Source organism: Wyeomyia smithii, chromosome 3 (assembly GCF_029784165.1).
Source record: "Wyeomyia smithii strain HCP4-BCI-WySm-NY-G18 chromosome 3, ASM2978416v1, whole genome shotgun sequence".
Lineage (NCBI taxonomy): Eukaryota > Metazoa > Arthropoda > Insecta > Diptera > Culicidae > Wyeomyia > Wyeomyia smithii.
Genome location: NC_073696.1, coordinates 67,046,949 through 67,071,047, shown reverse-complemented (window position 1 = coordinate 67,071,047; position 24,099 = coordinate 67,046,949). Strand labels below are relative to the sequence as shown.

Genomic DNA, 24,099 nt, shown 5'->3' with positions numbered 1-24,099 from the left:
AAGACATTTGCGATGTTGATTTGCAATCAACTTTTTTTTTCGATTTTTGGACCAATAATTTTATAGTGTCGTGTTTTTATGCGTTGCTTGAATGTCTGGGTTTTTAATTTACAACTAGCTGGGCGTTCTTTCTGAGGATAAAAACTGGAATTTTTGACACTCTGCCCAGCCGTCATAAAAGTACATAACTTTTGATGATGATGACGATATCTCCTAAAAGTTATTCATTTCATCGCTTTATCCTGTTTACAAACATTTGAAAGACTGAAAGTAAGCGCCAAATGACTACTGTTGAAATTTCTGGTAGTCAGTCCTACCACCATCGATGACCGAGCTTAACCTCTAATGTAAAATTTGTTTGATTATATGCAAATAATAAGTTGCAAAATGTTTCCGCTCAATAGAACCCTTTTAAAGTTTATCCATATGGACACAATAAATGACAACATCTGCATCGAAATTATTTAAATTTCTTCAGAAATCACACCCATTTAATACCGAATGTTCGCTCGAGAACTGGTTTCGTGCTTTAATTCCAAACCATTTTATAGATTCGCAAACATGCTTTATTGAATCATAAAATGGAAATTGGCAGACCTAAAATCAGCAGATAATAGCACTAAGTCGGTTTTTTTTTTCTAAGCTCTATTGCTCGGTCCTGTTCTGTGCCGAAACTTGAATTTCTTTATGTGCGGGGGCACCTGTGCATGAGTGTTTGTTCTAAGCAATTCCAATGTAGCTGTGTTTTAGGGTGCCAAAGGATTGTTTGAGAACAATTTGGCTTTAGAATTTTGTTCAGCAATCAGATTTAAAAATTTCGTCTTCTCAAAAAAAGTCCCCTCCTTCGGAAGGTCGTACCTCAAAGCGCACATAAGACGGTCCCTATATAAAAGAGTGGCCAAAATTACCAAAATGCGAATTTCATATTCAGGATGTTTTGAGCACATAGTTTTGTTGTATTTTATTTATATTTTCATAATTTTTGAACGAAATCTTGATACAAAAAAAGGTTCATGCTGAAAAATGCCTTCAAAGTTACCTATTTCAGAAACGGAGAAAAATAGTTTTCCTGAATATTTTGGAATATATAAAAACCTACTAAAGCGATCATGATATGTTCACATATGATTGAAAGCTTATTAAATTAGTTTCCTAAAACAAGATGAGCAATGGATTTCAACCCTACAGAGTCAGTCGCAGGCCACATTGAAAATATGCGTAATTTTCCTAATTTTTACCATCAAAAACATTAAATGTAAGCACAGCACCTGAGAGCCCTTCTTGTGCCCTTCAAGAATATGTGTTAAAAGATTGCGGAAAATTTGCGTTTTGGTAGAAAAAGATGATTAAAAATTTTCCATTTTTGCAATTTTTGAATTTTTGGGTGATTTATCAACAAAGTTTTTCGTATATCATAGCAATTTGGTTCAAAACACACTAAAAAAACGTGAAATTATTATATTAATTGGTTTATTAGAATATACGTTGTTTAAAACATATGTTAAAAGTTTGAGTAAAATTTGCGTTTTTGTAGAAAAAGGTAATTTAAAATTTTTACTTTTTCATGTAATTTTATGGAGTTTTATGAAGACTTATCAACGTATGTCATAGCAATTAGGTTCAAAAATATACTGGAAAAACTTAAAATTAGTGTGATTCTTCAGTTGTACACACTTGGGTAAAAAAAATATTTTTTTCATTATAAATAAATTATAAATTGGTTTTCGCGTGTATCGATGTTTTTTTACCAACCCAAAGTTTTTTTCTGAAATTTATTTTGTTAACCCATTACAACATCGCTAAGAGACTTAGCGATTATTCATGTGAAATCATACTTAACCGAATAAAAAAATGAATTATTATCCCAAAAATGATTCCCAGTGTTTGTTTTATAAAAACACGGCTATGAAACACCTCACGCGAACTTCTCTCACCAAACACAAATACCACTGCCAGAGTTAGACAAATGGTTCGAGCTTGCATTTGGGCATTTACTCGTCAGTTACAGCCGAAGTAGAAGCTGTGTACCGGATATGTCGGCGTACAGCATAAACAAATGGAGGTTCTCATGGTCGAACTTTCCAACACTGCAGTCAGATGTTTCATACACAAAATTGCATTGAGTTAACCGTCAATCTCATAACTACTCCCACGCATAAACGCAATCTCACACATAGTGTTATACTCTTGAATCATACGGCTCATATGTCTTTTATGGCTGACTGATTCTAGTTCATTTCTTTGAGTGATTGCTTGTGTATGTGGAGGAAACAAATTTTTATGTGTGCTTTACAGTTCTTAAGTTTTATTCAAGTGTTTTACGAAGAAGCGAGCAATGTCTTACGAGGAAGTTAATAAGATCGATTTAGTGAGTTTGTTCATACAACCTACAATAGAAAACGTTATAAATGATTGCATTGAATTGATCAAGCACCGTTGTAGAACAGTTTTTTATAAACAAGACCATAAAAAACTGTATTAACATTTGCTGGCTCTACAATCGAGATTTGCTAAATCGTTTCGTCTTCAGTAGTTTTGTTTGAATTGAATAGCTTTACAACTTTGCTGAAGAAACCATATCTCTTGAATGCTCCTATCAAAAGTTAGATTCGTGCGCCATCTCTGCGGACAAATCGTGAACTAACTCTCAAAGCCATAAGAAGCGTTTTACTATAATGTGCATCTTTGCTGGAAACAGGAATCGTTTATCTCGTTCCACTAACGAGTTATTTACGTTTATTCGAAAACACAAGACATTTGCCACAGTTTACGTGGTTTATAGTCAGCTCCTTGTCAGTACAAAACTTTTGTAATGTCATAATGATCTGCAGTGGAAAACCAACAATTTGGCACAAAAAAATTAATCAAAATTTCACTTCTTTGGCCGATTAAAACAGCAAGTTCATGAAATTGACAAAATTCGAAGTATCACCCTTTTTTTTTGAAAAAAAAAAACGACTTAAAAATTTTTGAACTGAGGATAACGGAATGTATGGAAAAAATTGACTTCGAATTTCGTTTAGTAGAACGGCTCGTGAAAGTTTTCATGCTCAGTCGGACTTTAAGAAGTGGTTGGTTGGCGCGAAATGCTTCTATTGCGCTGTGCTTCGCGCGCAATTCATGTGGGAAATCAGATCAAAACTTATGCGAATCGGAAGAACGCTATAATTGCTCAGGCTCAAACTTTCGCGTGTAGCTAGCATACAGACGAGTCTCATTCATGGGTCACAAATCACTAGTCTCCCGAGGAATGTCTTCGATTCCCTCAATTTTTCTCTAGAATTTCTTTACCATATTTATGAAGCAATTTTCGCAGCCCATCATTCGAAACCGATCGGACGAAGAGATCTTGATAAATTCTATAGCCACTCTCTTGGATTGGTTTCTGTTCCACCTCGTTCAACTGAACCGTTAAGGTGCCCGCTTTCAGCTTTTGATCACCTCGCGTGCGTTCGTGATCAAAGATATACTGAAAAAATAAAAAACTTTGTCTTTTCGGGATCGAATAACCTTTTCGTAATAATTATAGCCTTGCTTAGCGAGCAACCAAAACTACGTCTTATCCACGGCAAGCTCTGAAATATTATGTGACATCAAGAGCCAACCAACTTGCCCTGTTTTTGTTGTTTTTCTCTTTCTCTTTATTCCTCCGATAGGGCTTCACATATTCGGCTGTGATGCCGATAACCGGATGAGATAATTTTTGGCATTTACTCTTTAGTCTGGCCAGCTGAACGTCGCTACAGCATAACCATTCTGGCGTCACAGCTTTACCGTACTGTTGCAAAGTTTGGGAAGATCCAATTACTGTTATTGATTTTTTTTTCTGTGCTTACACACAAGCAACAGATCGAAAAGTTTGTTTGTTTTCTTTAAACAATTGAATATTTTCAAAAGGACCAAACTTGCTCCACACACCTTTTACGCTTTTTCCGTGAATGTTGTTGATACCAAATTAGCGTAGGCAAGGTTGAGCGTACGAGAAGCGCGTAATCCTGCGAAACATAATCAGCAGAACAAATTCCGCTAGCTAACGTACCGCTCAGCAATATTCTCAAATACTCGCTGTGAGTAATAAAACCATCATACGGTAAACTTCTGCTTGAACAATCGATAAAGCGACAATAAGGTCAGAATGTCGGGCACGTTATGAAGTGTGATCTATGTTGATTAGACAACTGATTCGATATCCGCTCTACGTGTGCTGGGACTAGCTGGCAACATATTAGAGGCCAATTATATAGTCTTGCCACTTTGACACTCTTCTGTATCACAAAAAAAGTAGGAGGGTGGTATCCAAGACACGACCGCATAGTTGACGTAGGACTACAATAGTTTTATATTTTCTTTTGAGGCTCTGTTTGATTTGAGATAGTTTTACTTTTGGCACGGTTCGATTTTGGCACACATGTGCCAAAAACGAGCGATTATGTTTAATCACATATTTTAGTTTTCTTGATTTTTCAACCAATTTAAGCTCAACATCCTCCAAAAGAAAGGTATTTTGAATTTTTATGTTGCCGAAGCGGATGGAATCGTTGAAACGGTTCCTGAGAAATGACCGTATTATCAATTAATATAATCAATTTTCTTCAATACGCGAAATGGCAAATTGAATACGACTTACTAGAAATTAAACTTCCTTCTATATTTATTTGTCTTGTGAAAAATGGCTCACTCACAAATCGTCAAGTGGCAAAGATGTCACATAAATAAATTTCTGAAGTTACAGTTCGTGGGAGAAATAACGATAAAGAATTACAGTTTTTAGACGAAACTGTATACAGTCATACCTCGATATAAGGCAACTTTATTTATATTTTCGTTACGTTATATCGAGTTACGTTATATCGAATTTATGCAAGAATGTTAATGGTTACTCAAATATGCGCGTAAACCCATTTTCCATCACCTATCAGTATTTTTAAACCTTTCTTATGCCCACAGGTTACTCATGCGTGAAAACCTATTTTTTATCACCTATCAGTATTTTTAAACCATTCTTATGCCCCCCTTAAAACCTATTTCTTATCACCTATCAGTATTTTTAAACCATTCTTATGCCCATTAGGACAATTTTCAACGAGCTAAAAACAATTTTTTTTAATTGATGCAAGACTGTTGACGGTTACTCAAAGATGTGCGAAAACCTATTTCTCATCACCTATCAGTATTTTTAAACCTTTCTTATGCCCATTTAGAGAAAATTTCAACAAGCAAAAAAAAATTTTTTTCTAATTGATGCAAGACTGTGAATTGTTACTGAAGGATGCGTGAAAACCTACTTTCCATCACCTATTAGTATTTTTAAACCTTTCTTATGCCCATTTAGGACAATTTTCGCATTAGTTTCATTAATTTTAAAACTTACTGCAAACATTTTTTGAAGCAATTTATACCCCGAAAACAGTTGCTGCATCATTTATTTTCAATTTCAATACATTTTCAAAGTTACGTTATATCGAGGTAAAAGTTACGTTATATCGGGTTACGTTATATCGAGGTTGCCTTATATCGAGGTATGACTGTATTCACTGAAAATTACAAATTGACCTAGAATTTTATAAACATGTTAACATTCAATTCAGGTAAACTTAAACATTTTATCAGTAAACAGAATCAGAAAACAAATGAATCAGTTTCAAAATACCACAAAACAACGAACATGCCATATTTGAAAGTCATATGTCTGCTATCTTCAAAAATAAACCGGGCTAGAAGGATAAACAACATTAGCCTCAGCAATAAATGTTTGCATTATGTTGTTCAATTACAAGTAAGGTTATGGAAAGTAATATTATCTTGAAGATGGTAATGTAAAAAAAAAATTAATCGAAAAATACATATACAAATGTGGGAACTCTAATATCAAGATGAAATGAATTTGGTTTTCCTCTATACCGCCAAATCGGGATGCAACTAGGATTATTATATTGAACTAAATTCATTTTGCTAGCAGAATATAATTCATCAGTACAGCTCATTTAAATACCTTTTCAAGATCTGTATGAAGCATTTTGGTTCTCTATTGTCTGTTAAATACTCTATTTTTAGTTATTTTAATAAATCTGAGAAAAAAAGCAGAGTGTAGAGTTGAAAAATGAACAATGATTTTATCTGTACAATGGACCAAATTTGGATGCTCTACCTCTACCGATCCGTACAAAATTTTGCTATCCCCGGTGGCGCAGCGTTTTTGCGGCGACCGAATAATTGAATACTGATATTTGCTACTATACGAAACAAAGAGAAGAAGAAGACAATTCAAACGGCAATTCGATTGTGTTCCAGATCGCAAAACGACACCTACGCGTTAACCCAACACGCCTCACTGTGCGTCGACAGCGGCAATGTAGTCTTTTGGCTTGGCTACACACTTATGAATATCGAGTTCTTCTGCACTGCTGGATGACGTGTGACCAGCGCTCTATTCATACATTGATCGGTGCAGCACTGCCACCATGGTACCTGTGCCACCATGTTTTTCTTCAAGACATCAGTTTTAAAAACATTCTAACAGCAGAACGTAAAACTGTCTGATAGTGGAGGTGGTTAAGAACTTTCCGAAAAAGCTTCACCTTCAAGACATCAAAATAGTCTAGGCTCATGGAAGCAAACATTAGTTGACCTATTGGGACGGGGAGATTCTGTCAAATTTTTTTTGCCACTGCTATGCAGAAAACACAGCAGGAAGTTGGTGTCTATTCATGAAGTCTGTGCCAGGCGTGCTTGCATGTGATTGGTACATTGTTCGTGAAAACTCGACCTTGAAACTTTTATGGAATTTTCACTGTTTAACAATGAAGTGATAAAAATAACTGAAAAATCACAAAATTGTCCATCATTTTATCAATCCAAGGACATATTTATTATTGTGATCCGTCCTGTGGTTACATCAGTATTACCGTTTAAAATCTTTCATTCCAACGTTACATCTTGGTTTCAGTTTCCGCAGAATGTATCTCAATATAGTGCGGTTAGACGTAGTCCTACGTCAAAAAACACAGATTACAAAGAATCGCGTGTCACATACAACATTCATACCATCAAAACCATCATCTCAGATGTGGCGTGTTAAGGCTAATTCAAGGCAGGGCGGAAAATTGACCGAATTTTTTTCCTTGCATGTAGGTACACAGTCATTGAATCTATCGATAAACAAGGTTATCCGAAATCGAAAAAACAGGTGTCTCATATTCATTTTTCGTAATATATCAGAACTGAAAACAAAATGATCAGTTCTTGTCCTCATTTACTAGTCCAGCTGTATCGAGTTCAGGTGCCTGACGTTTTCGTTAGTAGATTTCCGCGAAGTATTTTTTGAACCCTAAACCGGCTTTCCAAACTATGAAAATATTTGATAACAAAAAACCGATCATTGGATATTTCACCTTCGAAAATAGAAAAAAATATTTCCAATCTCAAAAAGCAACTAACTGTCAAGCAGAGACTTCCGTTAAACAATCGTTGACTGAATGGAATTGAAACAAACAGGAAATTCGTCTTGCTATCCGTACGAAAACCAGTATTGGTTAGAAGGTACTCTTTCACGGACAGAAAAAAAAAGAGAGAGGCAAAAACATTGTGTATCGAATACTTTTATTTTTCGCCTTCACAGTTTAATGTCAACTTGACCAAGCTCTGGATACATATACGTATGCCAGTATGCTCAATCGATATTACCTTTCTCTTTGCAGATTTTAACGATCGCTCACTCGATCCGCTCTTTATTCCACCATTGATTTAAGGATGGAAAATGATTGTTTAATTTGCTTTATATCGTAAAACCGGTACAATTTATTTTTTCTTCTTATTTTTATTTGCGTAATACATACCTGTGAAAGATAGGGTATAATGCGATACAATACCGGCCCCAAAAACTGGAACAGTCTCCAGTTCTTGTTTCGAAAAGTTCCATAACGACATGTAGTCACTGTTCGATATAGTTTACTTTGTGATTATCAATACAATTTATATACTTTTGTCGGTAAACAACTACTTGGAATTTTCAAAACAACTTTTGTCGGATTTGGTTTCATTCCAAAAAAATGGAAATATATTTGAAATGCAGATAAAAATACATACATGATCCGGCTGCTTTATAAAACGAATGTCGCAAATGCCAATAGGAAAACCTGGTATGAAAATTAAGATTTGGTTCCCAAGAATTGGAAGGAATTGTACGTACCCTTCTCGACAAAGTCGATGTGAACGCCAAAGTTAAAAATAACTATGCGTCCCCATTATTGCCGAATCAGTGAAAAATGTCTTCGATTCCCTAAATTTTTTTAGCGACTCCCATTAAGCGTCACCACATCGCAAACAGCAATTGAAACACAATGAAAAAATGAATTGTGGAAACTTGTTGCACTGACTCTAACACTATGCACTTGATGTTCTTAAACACTTAAAAATTACATGTTACTATGGGCTAGAGATGTCACTTTGTGGTATTGGTATTTTTTTTAAAATTACGTAAAAAGGGTTTATGAAAAAAGGGTATTGGTGATTACAAATATTTTTAGAGCCTGAATGGTTGGTTGATCGGTGTGATGTCTTCGGTAAAGTTGGAGATAATGATTTTGTTCATCCAAAAAAATATTCACCGTGAAGAAAAAAAAACACTTTTCAAAAAATTTCATTTTTTTCATAAAAACTACAAAAGATTTACTAAACATTGATGGTTTTTTTTCCTGTGTGGACTCATCAAGTCATCACTGCGACCAGAGATTAGATCTATTGTGATATTGCCCAGATGTTTTCTGTACTCCGCACTTCATATTATTAGCAGTATCACTATTGAAGTAAGTGATACGCTTATCATTTCCGTTGCTTGTGTGTAAGTTTTACCTTTCCGTCTCAAGCTTACTGCTCTACTATACCGAGCCTCTGTCCATCCTCACAATATCGCCTATTACCATTCACCGGAGAGAACTTTCATACGTTACTCACACCAGTTTTATTATAATAGGGTCTTATTTTTATTAGAAGAAGAGTCAACGGGGTACTGCAGAATTCAGATTGAAGGAAGGTACGTGGTGGAGAGCCTGAGAGTAAACCCATGCGGAAGTCCTTTAACAACCAAATGGCCTGATTCAACTAACATTCGAACCCACGACCACTCGCTTACCATAGCGGACTCGGTAACCTTGCAGCTACGGAGTTGGTTATGGTTATCTGATCATGTAGAAATAAGAAACAAGGAGTGAGGGACAGGAGATAATCCCAAAATTTGGTGTCCTGGATTTTGTCCTGATATACAGGGTGTTACCGTGAAAGTGATGCACTTCATTTATGCCATAAAAGGAGAACAGATGAATATCTCTTCTCTGATTATTTTCTCGGTAGAGTAGTAAAGCTACAGTAGGATTAGTTCAGTTCACATCTTTTGCATTTGTATATATTTATTAGGGTGGGGAAAAATGATCGGTTTTCCAGAACCAAGTTTTTTTTGGTTCCTTTTGGGGCCCCAAACAACCCTAAAGTTACCTGAAGTCGATTGGTTTTGTCTCCGCTTGGAGGAAATTTATATGGGAGAACCTATTTTTTTGCATTTACCTTCCTAGAGAGCTCAATAATGCTCTAATAATGCATTACATTAAGTTAAAGTATTTTAGATGCCTAACAACTTTGCGGAGGACACTGAAGAGCTAGAATGTCCCTAAGAAGAGCCATAGTTGTTGAGTATGTCGATTTAAATGCAGAAAATCTTGTTTTTTGCCAACATTACCAATGTACCGGCGTCAGTAGCATTCCCATCAGAAGTAACCTGTCGTTACGAGTTTGTACACTCAGCTGGATCAAGCAAACAAATTTAGGTCAATATTCTAGGCTTAGAAAGAATCTAAAACGTGTTTCAGAGGTTACTTCTGATGGAAATCTGACTGACGCCGATACACTGGCAGTGCTGGCAGAAAAAATGATTTGCAACATAAATTTAGACATACTCAACTCTGAACAGCTTTAATATTTTTTGGGACACCCTAGCTCTTGAGTGTCTTCGGCCAAGTTGTTAGGCATCAAAAAACCTACCATTTGAAGTTATGAAACCTATGGTTTGAGCCATTTTGAGCTCTTTAGAATGAAAAAGGCATAAAAGTTGGTTTTTCCATACAAATCTCCATATAAATTTGAATTGAAATGCACCAAGCGGAGACAAAACCAATCGACTTCCGATAAATTTAGGATTGTTTGGGGCCTCAAATAGAACAAAAAAAACTTGGTTCTGGCTTTCTGCTATCAAGTTTCGTTTTTTTCATATAACGATTCCCCACCCTAATATTTGTAGTCCGCAAACGCTTCTGAAAATTTGATTTTGTTTCGGCTTAGCAGTCTCAATAAAAACAGCGCTGATCTCTATGGGGTCATCGCCAACGTTTCGATCCGGTTGGTTGGGATTTTAATCAGGGCTCGACACTAATCAGCTTGTACAGTTACAGAAAATATCCTACGTGTGGAAGTCAGGTTCGAAAGGGGGGAATTGCACTGCGTCTGAAACATCTATTCTAGCTCTATTCTCACTTTTTTAAATTTACTCTAATACTTCAATATAATTGTTTTATTTTGCTAATTAGCGGCTGCTATTTGGGTTCAACTGTTTCCCGCAAAAGATAGTGTACGACGATCGTAAAAAAATTCCCCCTTTTCGAACCTGACTTCCACACGTAGGATATTTTCTGTAACTGTACAATATGATTAGTGTCGAGCCCTGATGAAGATCCCAACCAACCGGATCGAAACGTTGGCGATAACCCCATAGAGATCAGCGCTGTTTTTATTGAGACTGCTAAGCCGAAACAAAATCAAATTTAGTGTTACAGTCGAATCCCCGTATAAAGCTTCTGAAAATTATCTCAAGCTGCACGCACGACTTCGATCGGCAATACCTTGAAGACATGCTCTATATACATGATCTTTCTGCTTGTTGAAAACAGCTTCCAAAGTAATAAAAATGTTGTGCGCAGCGTGCCTCTTCAGTCGCAATCGAGATCTTGCAATCCTGTCGGCAATATTTTTGCTGGATAATGCGTTAATCTTTGTGGTCTTGAAAGCTCCGTATACAAGGTCCTTTGCGATAATTTTATGCATAGTTTTATGACTCGTGTTTATTTTATGAACCATTTTTCTTGCCGACTGGGCTGGATTTCGTCAAAAACGTGCAGTCCGCACTCTCCGTTTTTTACCCAGTTTCTGTTTGGGGACCACTATGCAAGTTTCCTCGAATCGTTTGAAGGTCCTGTACACACATAATCTGCTCATATGCTCAACAACTACAACAATTGCCGATTTCTTATGTGTTTACCTTTACACGCACTGACGAAACTCAATCATAGCAAGCCCATGACTCGGCAGAAAAAATAAACAGCTTTATCACTCGAACTCTCACTTAGAGTTTCAGACCTCGTTCTTACCAGTTCACACCTCGTTCTGACCACGCGAAAAAGAACAGCCTTCAGCTGCCTATAGAAGTAGGTCAAAACTTGCTCACACTCGAAGTCAAGTCTTCCGCTTGGCTTGGGTGCCGAAAACTGCACAAAGTCACCCGTAAGCGCAATTAAGAGCAATAAACTGCGGACTGGCCGGAACGTGGAAATTTCTAGTAAGAAGTGACTATCGGAAGTTGCGTCGTTCATCAAGGACTACCATAAGGGCGAAGCCGCGGTGTTCTTGTCGGATCTGCCGTTGGCCCACTATACGTAGCAATCATCGGAGGAAATGGAGCGGCTGAATAGCGATGTGGTAGTAACATTTCTTTCCAAGGGAAATTCATCAAAACCTTAGATTTTTTATCACCAACAAAAAAAATCCATTTTTTTTAAAGCAAACGTCACTTACTTTACTCTTGCGTCGACAAACCGATTATCGATCCAGTGCCGAATCCAGAATACGTCGCCATATCACTCAGTCTTGGGCTGCAATCATCGAGTCGCCTCTAACACCTATTGCGCGGACTTCCTCGTCGACAGCACACATTCAACGAGTGCAAGGTCTACCCCAAAGTTGACGGTCTCTATTGGGATTCCTGCTAAATTTAGTTTTTGCTGTCGGTTCCTCTGGCATTTTTGCTACATGCCCAGCTCACTGTAGCCTACCGTGTTTTATCCACTTGACTATATTCGCCGATTTGTATGCCTGGTACACTTCATGGTTCATGCGTCTGCGCAAAACACTATTTTCCAGTATACCTCACCTTTCCAGTACGCTCAAAAAAACCATGACCATAGAGAGCCACCACGTGAATCAGTGTTCCATAGAGTGCTAGTTTTGTACGGGATTGCAGGCCGCGAGACCTCAGCTCGTTACGCAATTAGTAGAAAACCCTGTTTGCGGCCGCTATCCGTCCCTTTTTCGCACGACTAACCTTATTGCTTGCCTCACGTCACCAATCTACCCAGGCAAAAAAACTCGTCGACCACTTCAAGTGCTTCCCCATCTATTACCCCAGCATCAGCATCCGACGGGTTACCACGCTCTCTACTAACCATCATGTACTTTGGCAGAGTTTATGACAAGCCCAATTCTCGCAGCTTTCCTCTAGAGAGGTCCAAAGGTCTCTTCCACCGCTCTACGGTAATAACAAGGATGTCGATATCGTCCGCAAAATCTAGAGGCATGTTAGACTTCGTTATGATGGTGCTACTTCTCTGCAGGCCAGCCCTCCGTATAGTACTTTCCAATGCGATGTTGAACAATAAAAACAGAGCTGAATGACCACAATAGGGTTTCAAGTGACATGTGTCTGTTACACTTGTAGATCTTTATGTGTCTTTATTTGTTCTCTTACTTACCTTACCTTACCAAACAGTCCCAAGCCGTGGTGTGGCCTTTGCTGTACGTAAGAGTCGTCTCCATTCCACTCGGTCCATGGCTGCGGTTCGCCAGCTCTGCAGTCTGCGTAGGGTCCGCAGGTCGTCTTCCACCTAATCGATCCACCTTGCCCGCTGTGCACCTCTCCGTCTCGTCCCTGACGGATTGGTTTCAAGAACCATCTTTACCGGGCTGTCGTCTGACATCCTTACAACATGCCCAGCCCACCGCAGCCTGCCTATCTTAGCGGTGTGGACGATAGACGGCTCCCCAAGCAGCTCCTGCAGTTCGTGGTTCATTCGCCTTCTCCGCACTCCGTTTTCCATCTGCAGTCCACCGAAAATGGTACGCAGTACCTTCCGCTCGAACACCGCAAGGGCGCGTTGGTCCTCCACAAGCATAGTCCATGTCTCATACCCGTAGAGGACTACCGGTCTGATCAGCGTCTTGTAGATGGTTAACTTGGTGCGGCGGCGAATTCTACTCGATCGAAGGGTCCTCCGGAGGCCAAAGTATGCACGATTTCCTGCCATAATACGCCGTTGAATTTCTCTGCTGGTATCGTTGTCGGCAGTTACCAGTGAGCCCAGGTACACGAACTCATCGACCACCTCGATTTCATTACCACCAATTTGAACTCGAGGTGGGAGGTTACTGATACTGTTACTGTCTTCACGTAAACCCCTTCCTTTCATGTACTTCGTCTTCGATGCATTGATGACCAGTCCAATCCGTTTGGCTTCAGCCTTTAGTCCGATGTACGTATCCGCCATCTTCACAAAGGTCCGAGCCACAATGTCAATATCGTCGGCGAAACCAAACAGTTGAACCGACTTTTGGAAAATCGTGCCACTCGTGTTAATCCCCGCTCTTCTAATGACACCTTCCAGGGCAATGTTGAACAGTAGGCACGAGAGACCATCACCTTCCCTCAGCCCTCTTCGGGTTTCGAAGGGGCTCGAGAGTGCCCCGAAACACGAACTACACACATCACTCGATCCATCGTCGCTTTGACCAACCGCGTCAGTTTGTCCGGAAAACCGTAGTCGTGCATAATTTGCCATAGCTTGTCCCGATCGATTGTGTCGTACGCCGATTTGAAATCGATGAACAAATGATGTGTGAGCACGTTATATTCGCGGCATTTCTGCATAACTTGCCGAACCGCGAATATCTGATCCGTGGTGGCTCGGGCACCCATAAATCCCGCCTGGTAATGACCCACGAACTGCTTCGCAAATGGCGATAGTCGACGGCAAAGTATTTGGGAGAGTACCTTGTAGGCGGCGTTCAACAGAGTGATTGCCCGGTAATTGCAGCACTCCAGTTTATCGCCCTTTTTGTAGATGGGACACACAATACCCTCCATCCACTCCTCCGGTACTCGTTCTTCCTCCCAAACCTTGACAATGACCCAGTGCACGGCTTTAGCCAGTGTTTCTCCACCGTATTTCAATAGCTCGCTGGGAAGTTGGTCCACTCCAGCAGCTTTGTTGTTTTTCAGCCGACCAATCTCCTCCTCCACCTCCAGAAGATCGGGGGCTGGAATTCTGATGTCTTCTGCTCGTGCACCAAGATCAGTTGCCATACCGTCCTCGCGCTCTACTGCATCGTCGTTTAGATGCTCGTCGAAGTGCTGCCTCCACCTTTCGATCACCTCACACTCGTCAGTAAGGAGGTTGCCGTCCAAGCTCCTGCACATATCGGCTTGCGGTACGAAGCCTTTACGGGAGCTGTTCAGCTTCTCGTAGAACTTCCGAGTGTCGTTAGCTTGGTACAGCTCTTCCATCGCTACGCGATCTCGGTCCTCTTGCTGGCGCTTCTTCCTTCGGAGGACTGAGTTTTGGCTGTTCCGTGCCTGTCGGTATCGTTCCACGTTCGCTCTCGTGCGGTGTTGCAGGTTGCAGCATTCTCGCCCGTGCTGCATTCTTCTCCTCGACTAACCGTTTGCATTCGCCGTCAAACCAGTCATTTCTATGATTCGGGGCCCTTGTACCTAGTAGCGCTACAGCAGTGCTACCTATGGCGGATTGGATGCTCCTCCAGCCATCTTCAAGGGTAGCTGCGCCAAGCTGCTCTTCCGTGGGTAGCAGTTATTTGTTATTTGTTCTCTACTTGAAGCTTTTGCGTCTTATGTAAAAAAATTAAAAAAATGTTTATTTTTGACAAATTTTAATTTTTTTAATTTTATATTTCTTCAAGTTCATTCAACTGTTATTGGTTAGCTTAGCTTACAGTGTGTAGTTTCGTAGAAAATAAAATCAGATTCATAAAAAGTGAGTTTCTCAGGATATTTTATTTGTATTCATATTTTTTCTGTTTTTCTAATAAAAAATTTCTTATTTCACGATATATTTTTTCTGGAAGGACAAAACTACAACTTTGCTAAAGGCGTTATACCAATCAACCCAAACGTTCAGACTTTTATCTTCTTTTTTTGATGATTTTTATTTTTTCGTTTCTCATTTCTTGATGATCAGATCATCAATGTTTAGCTAATCTTTTGTAGTTTTTTTTTTAAATGACATTCCTAAAAAATGAGCTTTTTAAGATAATTAAATTTCATGTATTATTATTGTTCTAGGAACAATAGTTTAAAATTGGGGAAAGAATGCTGCACGAGCGCAGTACCTTTCATTCATCGATATCAGATAATGCGTTTTGTATGAAAGTTGCTAAACTTTTAGATATTGGCGGTATTCGATCATATTTTTTTTAATAAAATATATTTGATGATTGTTGAAATCCGTTAATGAGGGATATTAATTTTCCAGAGAACAGTGCTTCAGATCGTAGCGGTTATTAGTACTGTTTGCTTGTATATCATAATAAGTTGTTATGAGAAGGTAACTCGTAACTGACGTTATATTCTAGGAGAATGTAAAAACGGATGATTATTTTAATATGTTGCCACACATTACCAAAACTGATAAAAAAGAACCAAATTATCATATTTTAACAAATACTCAATAGCTTGGTTTTATCTTGCATAGATTTTTTGGTAAAAACAAGCATATTAACAGTGATAAAGTATGTAAACAACTTAATGTGTTCGACAATTAACCAGAAGCGGTGTTAATTCTTGAACTCTTAACTTATTTGACTTAAAGTACATGATAGCTACATAAATTAAAAACCAATAATCCCCAACCAAAACTTCGAATGACCCTCCATAAAGTAGCATTCGTTAATTGAATCCTTTATCGTCTGTTGCGAGCATCACAAAGTAGATGTTTATCGTTTTTTAACCATATTTGCATCCAATACCAGATCGTAAATTTTCGATCAGATTCAATTCCGCATGCTGGAAAGGTCACATCAACAGATTATCGCAAAACATGCGGGAAATGATGGATATTTATCTGCCGTTACAAGTTAGTTCTTCAACAGCTCAGCCCGTTCAGAAAACTATTTAACAGTCAGTAAGCGTAGTTTACAGCTTCTGTGGGATACTCAGCCTTTCCCCATTCGATTTCATTCAAATTCTTGACCGTCATTTCACGTTAAACAATTGAAGTTTACTTTACTTGAACATTGAAATTGCGTATCCCTGGACTTTTTCACAAAATGCACTTTCTTTATTTTATGAATCTTGTTTAGCAGGTTGAACACGTTTTACATTCTTTTGGGTCTGTTGAAACAATGCTGAACAACGTGCGAAAAATTATGCCTAATACATCCATTATTCCTCAAATAAATTATCGCACATTAGGTTTATGAAGGGCATGAACATTAAAACACATGATGTCCTCTTCCAGCAAACCAAGAGTCGGGCATCCATACTAATTTGACATTGTTTAAATGCTAAAGTTATCCGAAATAAAATATCAAATTTATTGAAATCGTTGAAGGTGCCAATTCACTGTGAACCATATTGAATGCAGGATTCAATCAATTGTGACTTTTTACCCAATAATAAATAAAATGGTAATTCATCAGTTTATGTCCTCGAGTTCACCAAACAAAAGAAGGAACAAAATTTTATATTGTTGCGAACGCGCGCGGGTGAAACTTAATAATTCTATTTCGCAAACTGATACTAAAATCAATTTTTTTAATGATGCGCTTTTTGAATATGCCATTTCTAACGCACGCTCTTCGCGTTAGTTTAGAAGGAGGTGTTTATGGGCGGTCTTATACAATAGTCCTGCCACTTCAAATTCCAAGAAGCCGGTAACGTAGCGTTATATAATATTTATAATGGCTTCGATTTTATTCCGTTCCGTATTTTACAAACAGAAGGATTTGATCCACGATTCGTGTAGATTGGTGGTTTATTATGTCCAATAAAATATCCACCTCAAGTGGATTTTCGGAACGGCGCAATCGTTCAGTGAACGGAATGTCGATTTAGTGTAGGTTTACAACCCCCTTCACCGCGTTGACCGAATACGGTGTTTCACCGTACATATTATTTTCTGAGAAACTCAATAAAATGCTGTGCTTCCTGCGGACGGACAGTCGGGACTGGCTAGAGTCGTTGTTTACTTTTTTGTTGTCATCAACAATTAGACGCGCAAAGCAAGTAAGTGATACCTATCGGCGAACGTCGTCGTTTTAAGACCGCTAGCTCTTGGCGAGCGGTCTGCGCAACCTAATTGTGGATATAATTTATCTGTTGTCCATCTATTGCCATTCAACGCGCACGGGTGTCGATGTATTCTATGTTCGCTAGGTATCCTATAATTGGAAGATTAAATATTTTGTTTATTGAATACGATGAAGTTGGCATCGATCTGACGATTAGAGAATAAATCTTAAACCCCACACACATACATAATACTACACTGCAAGGTAGAAAGTACTGATTTTATAAGCCGACTTCAATGTGTTACATCCTATTTTTAATTGAAGGTTTACCTACCTAATAGTTCTGTTTACCAAAGAGAAAATACAATGAAATTCCTTTGCTACAAGCCTTCATTGGCAATTAGCAGACCTTCGCACCTAATTACGACGCAAACCTTCAAGATTTTCTTGTGAAATGTCTTTCTTTCCGTGAAACCCGTCATGCCTGCCCGAACAATGATATAGATCATATCGAACAGGTAGCAAATGTAACAAATGGAAAATGTTTCTAAATTTAAAAATCAACCGAATTGCGCGTAACGGAAACGACTGACTGTCGCTTTCCCCCTCGGCTAGTGTCAATTATTTTCGTGTCTGCTGGTCAACAACTGTTCACTTATTTTTATAGTCTTGCTTATTTCCCGCCAACGCATGGTGGCTGACGATTGTATAGCTCTCACAAATTTCGTTTTTTTCTCTCTCTCTCTCGCGCACTCTCTCCTCTTGGACCCACTCAACGCAGAAAACCTCCTGCCACGATTCGCCTCACGCAACCAGAATGATTCAATAGCCATACAAGTGAGCAGACGATATACCCATCAAATTATATCGCGCATCTACAGCATCTTCCTGCGCGAGATACTCGGCTACCGCAACGTGAAGCTGGTGGACCTGTACGAGCGGACGCACGAGATCGAACGAGAGCGGTTGTTTGTCACGCTGGAAAATCTTGTTTCGTGAGTATAAAATATCTGCTATTCTGTTTAAACACTTAATCCAGTTCTATCTGCTCGCACTACCAACTGTTGAGCTTCCGTATTGATAAACAGCTGAGCGCATCCATTACAATTAGTTCGAAAGGGACATTTGAGATTACGTAATTTGAAATTGTTTGTACTTGCTTTATAATTAGCAGATTTTATAGCCTTCCCACAGCAAGGACCGAATGTTTTGAATTTAGCTCGATTTTTTGTTACCCGAATAAATTATGTATGAGTGTAAACCTTGATTACTCTCTTTTCTTCACGGCTTGATTCAAGCCGTTTCAAAAATACATGTGAAAAAAGCAATCCGTTAGGCAGTAAATGTGAAAACGCGTAACGGTTTTTTTCAGAGCCGAAAAACTGATGATGTGTTGTTGTCAGTTTCCCCCCCCCCACCCTGCCTGTTTTGACGAAAGAATCACAAAATTATGATATTTTGCATTATATTCTGTCTTAAAAATAAGCTAGTTTTTTTTTTATATTTTTACGTAGAAAGGAGTAGTGGTATAATTATATTGAGAAGCATCTACCAATAAGATTTTTTCTAATCACAAATTAGTTTTTTTAATGTAGGATGTATGTTGTTTGATAATGTAAAAAGTAACCTGAACTTCAGATTAGATTCCCTATTCTCTCAAACGTTTTATTTCAATTCCAATGTGCGGAAAAATTGGTTAGTTATAGTTATGCAAAAGTTAGTGAGCCTTTTTAAGCAGATCAAACCTATAGTAAATGACACTACAGAGGCAAGGTTACTTTGACAAGCGGGTGGTCGGAAGTTCAAATTTGAGTGGAATTAGGCAATTTTGTTTGTCAAAGGACTATAAAATGGGTTTATTGTCAAAGCTGAGTATTTTCCGCGGGTGAATAAATTTTTCAGACTCAAGCATAATTTCTTAGAAGGACGTATTCTTTTCTTGCGTAGGTTTTATTAAAATCATTGTAGCTCAGAAACCTCTCATTGTACAGAAAATTGTCTGAGAACGAACTGTAGGTAACTAATTGTTCTATACAAAAAAAAAATACAAGAAAATTTTTTGGTCTTCCCCCTCGAATTATGCTTTTTTTTGAAATTTGACATTATTCCAAAACTTTGGCAATTAATTTTCTACACGCATCTGTTTTTAAGATATTTATTAGGTTTGAAAAATTTCAATTTTTATGGAAACACACTTTTTAGTGAGTTATTTGTTGTTCTCCAGCTTCAAACATAGATTTATTGAAATATAGATCAATATAACACAATGCATTTTTCGACATCATAGAAATTGGATCAATAATTCGGGATAAATTATACAATAAAATTCATTGTTTGTTTTAAAATTTTCTTGAATTAAATTTCAGAATAACTTGAAAACGGATGCATTCACGAGGTGAATTATTATAATCTTTTCGATTTGAAATGACTATTGCAATTGTTCAAAACCCTTCCATCAAAAATTACACTGGTCGAAAATATGCGGCCCCAATGCTCAAACTGGAAAAACTGAAAAATTATAGCTATTTAACTATTCCTGTGAATTTTGATGTCCCTAGCCATTTCAGTTACGCGACAAAAGCTCCCACCAACTCCAACGCGAACGGTAACCGTGCGCCTCCTGTTACTGTTGAATCGATGGAGACGCTAAGTTAATTATTCGACAGCCTTCTAGGGAACGAGCTTAGTGGGAAATTTGGATCTAGAGCTCGATAGTAATATTCTAGAGAAAAACTTTCTTCAACAAAGTTGTTACATATGCTGGAGCGTTGAGCGGGGGTTTAGCGTAGTTGGTAACGTCGAATGGGTTCGAATCCCACCGCCGATATAGGTGTCGATGGTTGTGGGGTGGCGTGATCCACTCACAACAAACCCAACTGGTCTAGATTCAATTCTAGCCGACACCGGAATATTTTTTGAGGTGAAAAATCTCTGGGATCACGCCTTCCATCGCATGAGGAAGTGAAGCCGTTGGCGCCGGTCCGTTAATCAACGGGTCGTAAGTTCGGGTCCTGGGTGGAGCCGCCTCCCCGGGCGTCGGTGATTGGAACAACAAACAGTGGCGGAACCAGACCGACGGAAAATAAGCGAGAATAAAAAAAATATGGTGAAGCGCACATTTTCCTGTAATCAGAAAAATTGGGGTGACGCACATTTTCGACTAAATCCAGCATCTAACTTTTATATTTTTGCAGATAGAGTTAAACGATGTTCTTATATTGTTGTAGCCCCGTTTATTTTTTCCGGTTTGAGCTCTAGGGCAAAACCTGTGTTGACCAGTGTTATTTTTCAATAATCCATCTTTCTTTCTTTTGCGTTGTAACTTCGAGTTTCTTTGAAAAAAAAATGAGAAAAATTCAACCTTTTTTTTCTTAAAATGAATTTTTCTGGTCAAAAAATTTTTGTGTTTAATTTTTTTTTTAATTTTTTGTAAAGCATAATTAGTTTTTTACAATTAATTCTAAAACAGTTTTCATTTATAAGACTTACATTTTAAGTTATAAAGTAGGCAATGTATGTGATTTATTCGAGGATGCTAATAATGAACACGGGCTGAGGATGTGATATAGACTTAGAAAAAAAAGCAATTAGTTCATGAAGTAATCCCTGCTTAACGGAGCTCTTCCGTTAGATGCGTTCCCGTGGAAGGTCCGCAGGAGACTGAATCACCTCGTCTTCTCTTCCCATCAGATATAGTAAGTCGCGTGTGAAAGCAGGCAATCGTTCAGTTCCAAAAATATCTTTTACAGTGTGCAGTGTGTGTGTGGTTGATCGAGGCGTGTGTGGAGCATAGAGCAATAGAGAAGGGTGATCGATATTGGTCTTAGGGGAAACTACCTCTCTCAGTAGCATAATTGGCCAAAACACCATGCCGGAGACATCGGACATTGCGGGTTCGAGTCCCGACGAGGGAGAATTTTCTAAGTCTATATCATATCCTCAGCCCGTTGTCATTATTAGCATCCTCGAAAAAATCACATACATTGTCTACTTTATAACTTAAAATGTAAGTCTTAGGACAAAAATGTGATTAGTTGACAGGAGGAACGAGGTTTCGATAAGACTGCTTCCTCTTGGCAAAATGAGTCCAGAGAATTAGCATCTTCAGCGAATTGTGATTGTGATTTGGTACTAACAGAAGGAACAAAATTTCGATAAGACTCCTTCCTCTAGACATAATATGTCCTTCTTAAATTAAACGTGATCAGAGAGGAACGTTATGTGATGTTTCTCTCCAGGGATTAAATGGATTGATAGAATGGAAACAGTCTCGGCATAGCACCGCAGTAGCAATTGAAACGAACGATTCACAGTTTACGAATAAGGAAAAAACATTACTGTCTTCTTTTGATGTTTGTTTTTTTTTAGTATTCTGCAATAAAACTGAAGGTTTGTTGGAAAACTAGCAGGTAAAAATATGGGACTTAAAAAAAGTTTTCAACACATGAACAAGTTTTCTCTGATGTTTTAAAAGGAATTTAAATTTAAAATACCAGCGCCGGCCGCATCCGAATGCAGGTCAAAGAAGGAGGAAAATGTTGACGTGATACTCGCTTTATGGAAGCCGAGAACACCTCTGCACTTCCACGAGAAATCACTGGGATGTTGGAGAAAGGGCAAGGTATATAGCAGGGTTTGTTTTGGTGAACGATGCGCTGATTTCGAGCGTCGGGTTCTTTACAACAAGTGTCGCGCCATTGAGTTCATTACATCCGCCACGATATTCATAATGCGATTCGAACTTATTCAGTTTTAAAATGTAACACAGCAACAATAAATCGTACGCAAGGATACTGGATCTTTGACCGAATCGAGACAACTTCAAATGATCGGATATCTCCTCGTAAGGTGATCCTCTTTATACCGAAAGCTATTGCGCGTTGTTGATGTATCTGAAGATAGGCCTCTTGAAATGTATAAACGCGGAGTCTCTCTAGGTTCGGTCAACTATATAACAGATCGACAAACGACGTCTCTCGTATTCACTTCGTCTGCTCTAAAAAAACGATCCCGCGAAAAACACACCTGAAAAACGGAATATAAAAATGATGCGCGCTTATTACGGAAACGAACCATGAGTATCTTTCTTGCCAAATACCGCAATCCTCTGCGTACGACGCGCGTGAAGTAGCCTTTACCACTTGTAGCAACCAGTTATTTGTCAATCTCGAGTACACGTTGGCCGCGATTCTTTGGAAGGTATACATCGCGTTTTCGTTAGTCACGATATTTATCGACCGATCGAAATGTTCGGTGAGACATGAACAAGCATCTGGGTAAACTCCGCGAAATCACTTAATTTCGAAAACGTTCATATGAGCAAAACTCTCCCGAACCGGAAACGCGGTTTACACCGAAGCATTACGCACGACCGCTATTTTTTCTTCTACCGACGCAGACGCTCGGGGATACGACATTTCGATGTGAATGTTACCTATTTAATAGAAAAATTGGCAAAGTTTCATGCATACAAAGCCTTAATAATTTAAAAACGAAGTTATCCATATTGACCAATATATAGTCTCAAGTTTATTAACAAAATGCCGAACCAGTCATAATTGGAACGTATTATATAAAACATCTGCCCAAAAGCTATAAAAATCGAAAAAGTGAAGCATAAGATTTTGGCTATCATTACTGCACCATAGTCCGATAATGACATTGGTAAATAGTGTGCAATTTATAGAAAACCCTGCTTTTTAAATTTCTGTTCCAGGTCTATTTTCGTACAAGAATAAAGATCTTTCGTGATCTTTCCCATATTTTCCATTACATTATAGAAAAGTTATTGGTACCCATCTTTAACATCGACAACCGCCTCCCATCGATAACACCACTAATGTCCTAGTGTCAACGACAACCATTGATATGTCGCAGGTGGCACAAAGCATGTAACCACCTCCCGCACCAGAAAATCATCCTATAGGAAAATTATCAACTGCTTCACCAACATACTATTTTTATAGGTGATTTTAAGGAAACGAAGCAAAAATACTATTTGAATTGTATATATAAAAACCCATACGAAGCGGTATAATGAAGAATTGAAACGATGAATCCGCGCGCAGTAATTTTTCCATAAAAAAGGTTACTTATCTTGCGTAGCATACGAGCTATTTTCTCCATTCCTTCCACTCAAATCCTGAAGCCCTACTAGTTTTTTTTTATTGTCAACGTTTTTGTTGATATACGGCGTACAAAATGCGGGCACCGAGTCACAAAATGTGCTAGGCCGACCAAGAATTCAAATATTTGTCTATTACTAATCCAGAATATCCTCGAGAAAGCAAACGCGGTTCTTTGAAAGGCATATATCGCGTAGTCATTCGATTAAACACGATATTTATCGACTGAACGAAATCTACTTCGATTCGCGATGTATTAATATAGTTTGCGCGAGCAGATTCCGGCTAAACGGTGATGATAAAACAGATGTTATCAAATATCTGGGTTCATTTTGCGAAATCGTTACACTCCAAAAATCCATATATCAGCAAAACTCACCCGGGTTGAATACGCGTTTTCAACGAAACGTAACGAACGACCGCTTCAATCTTTCTGGCCGACACAGACGTGCAGGAACCCGGCGTTTATGTCGATTTTCTCTACTCGACGTACGAATCGCCTATTAAATATGAAAATTGGCAATGTTCCATGCATCCAAAGCCTCAAAAATTTAAAAAAAGCAGATATACATAGTATACAGAACATAGTCTTAAATTTGTTGACAAAGCCATAGATAGAATATACGAAAAATTACAT

General features: G+C 38.4%; 1 protein-coding gene across 3 annotated transcripts in view; it reads left to right on the top strand.

Annotated features, from left to right (window-relative positions):
* The window catches only part of LOC129732457 (receptor-type guanylate cyclase gcy-5-like), a 155,807-nt gene that overhangs the window by 71,608 nt on the left and 60,100 nt on the right, over positions 1-24,099 (top strand). For all 3 annotated transcript variants that reach the window (XM_055693353.1, XM_055693354.1, XM_055693352.1), the window contains one exon: positions 18,119-18,332. In XM_055693353.1, the coding sequence (XP_055549328.1) occupies positions 18,119-18,332 (214 nt within the window). The remainder of the gene's footprint in view (positions 1-18,118; positions 18,333-24,099) is intronic.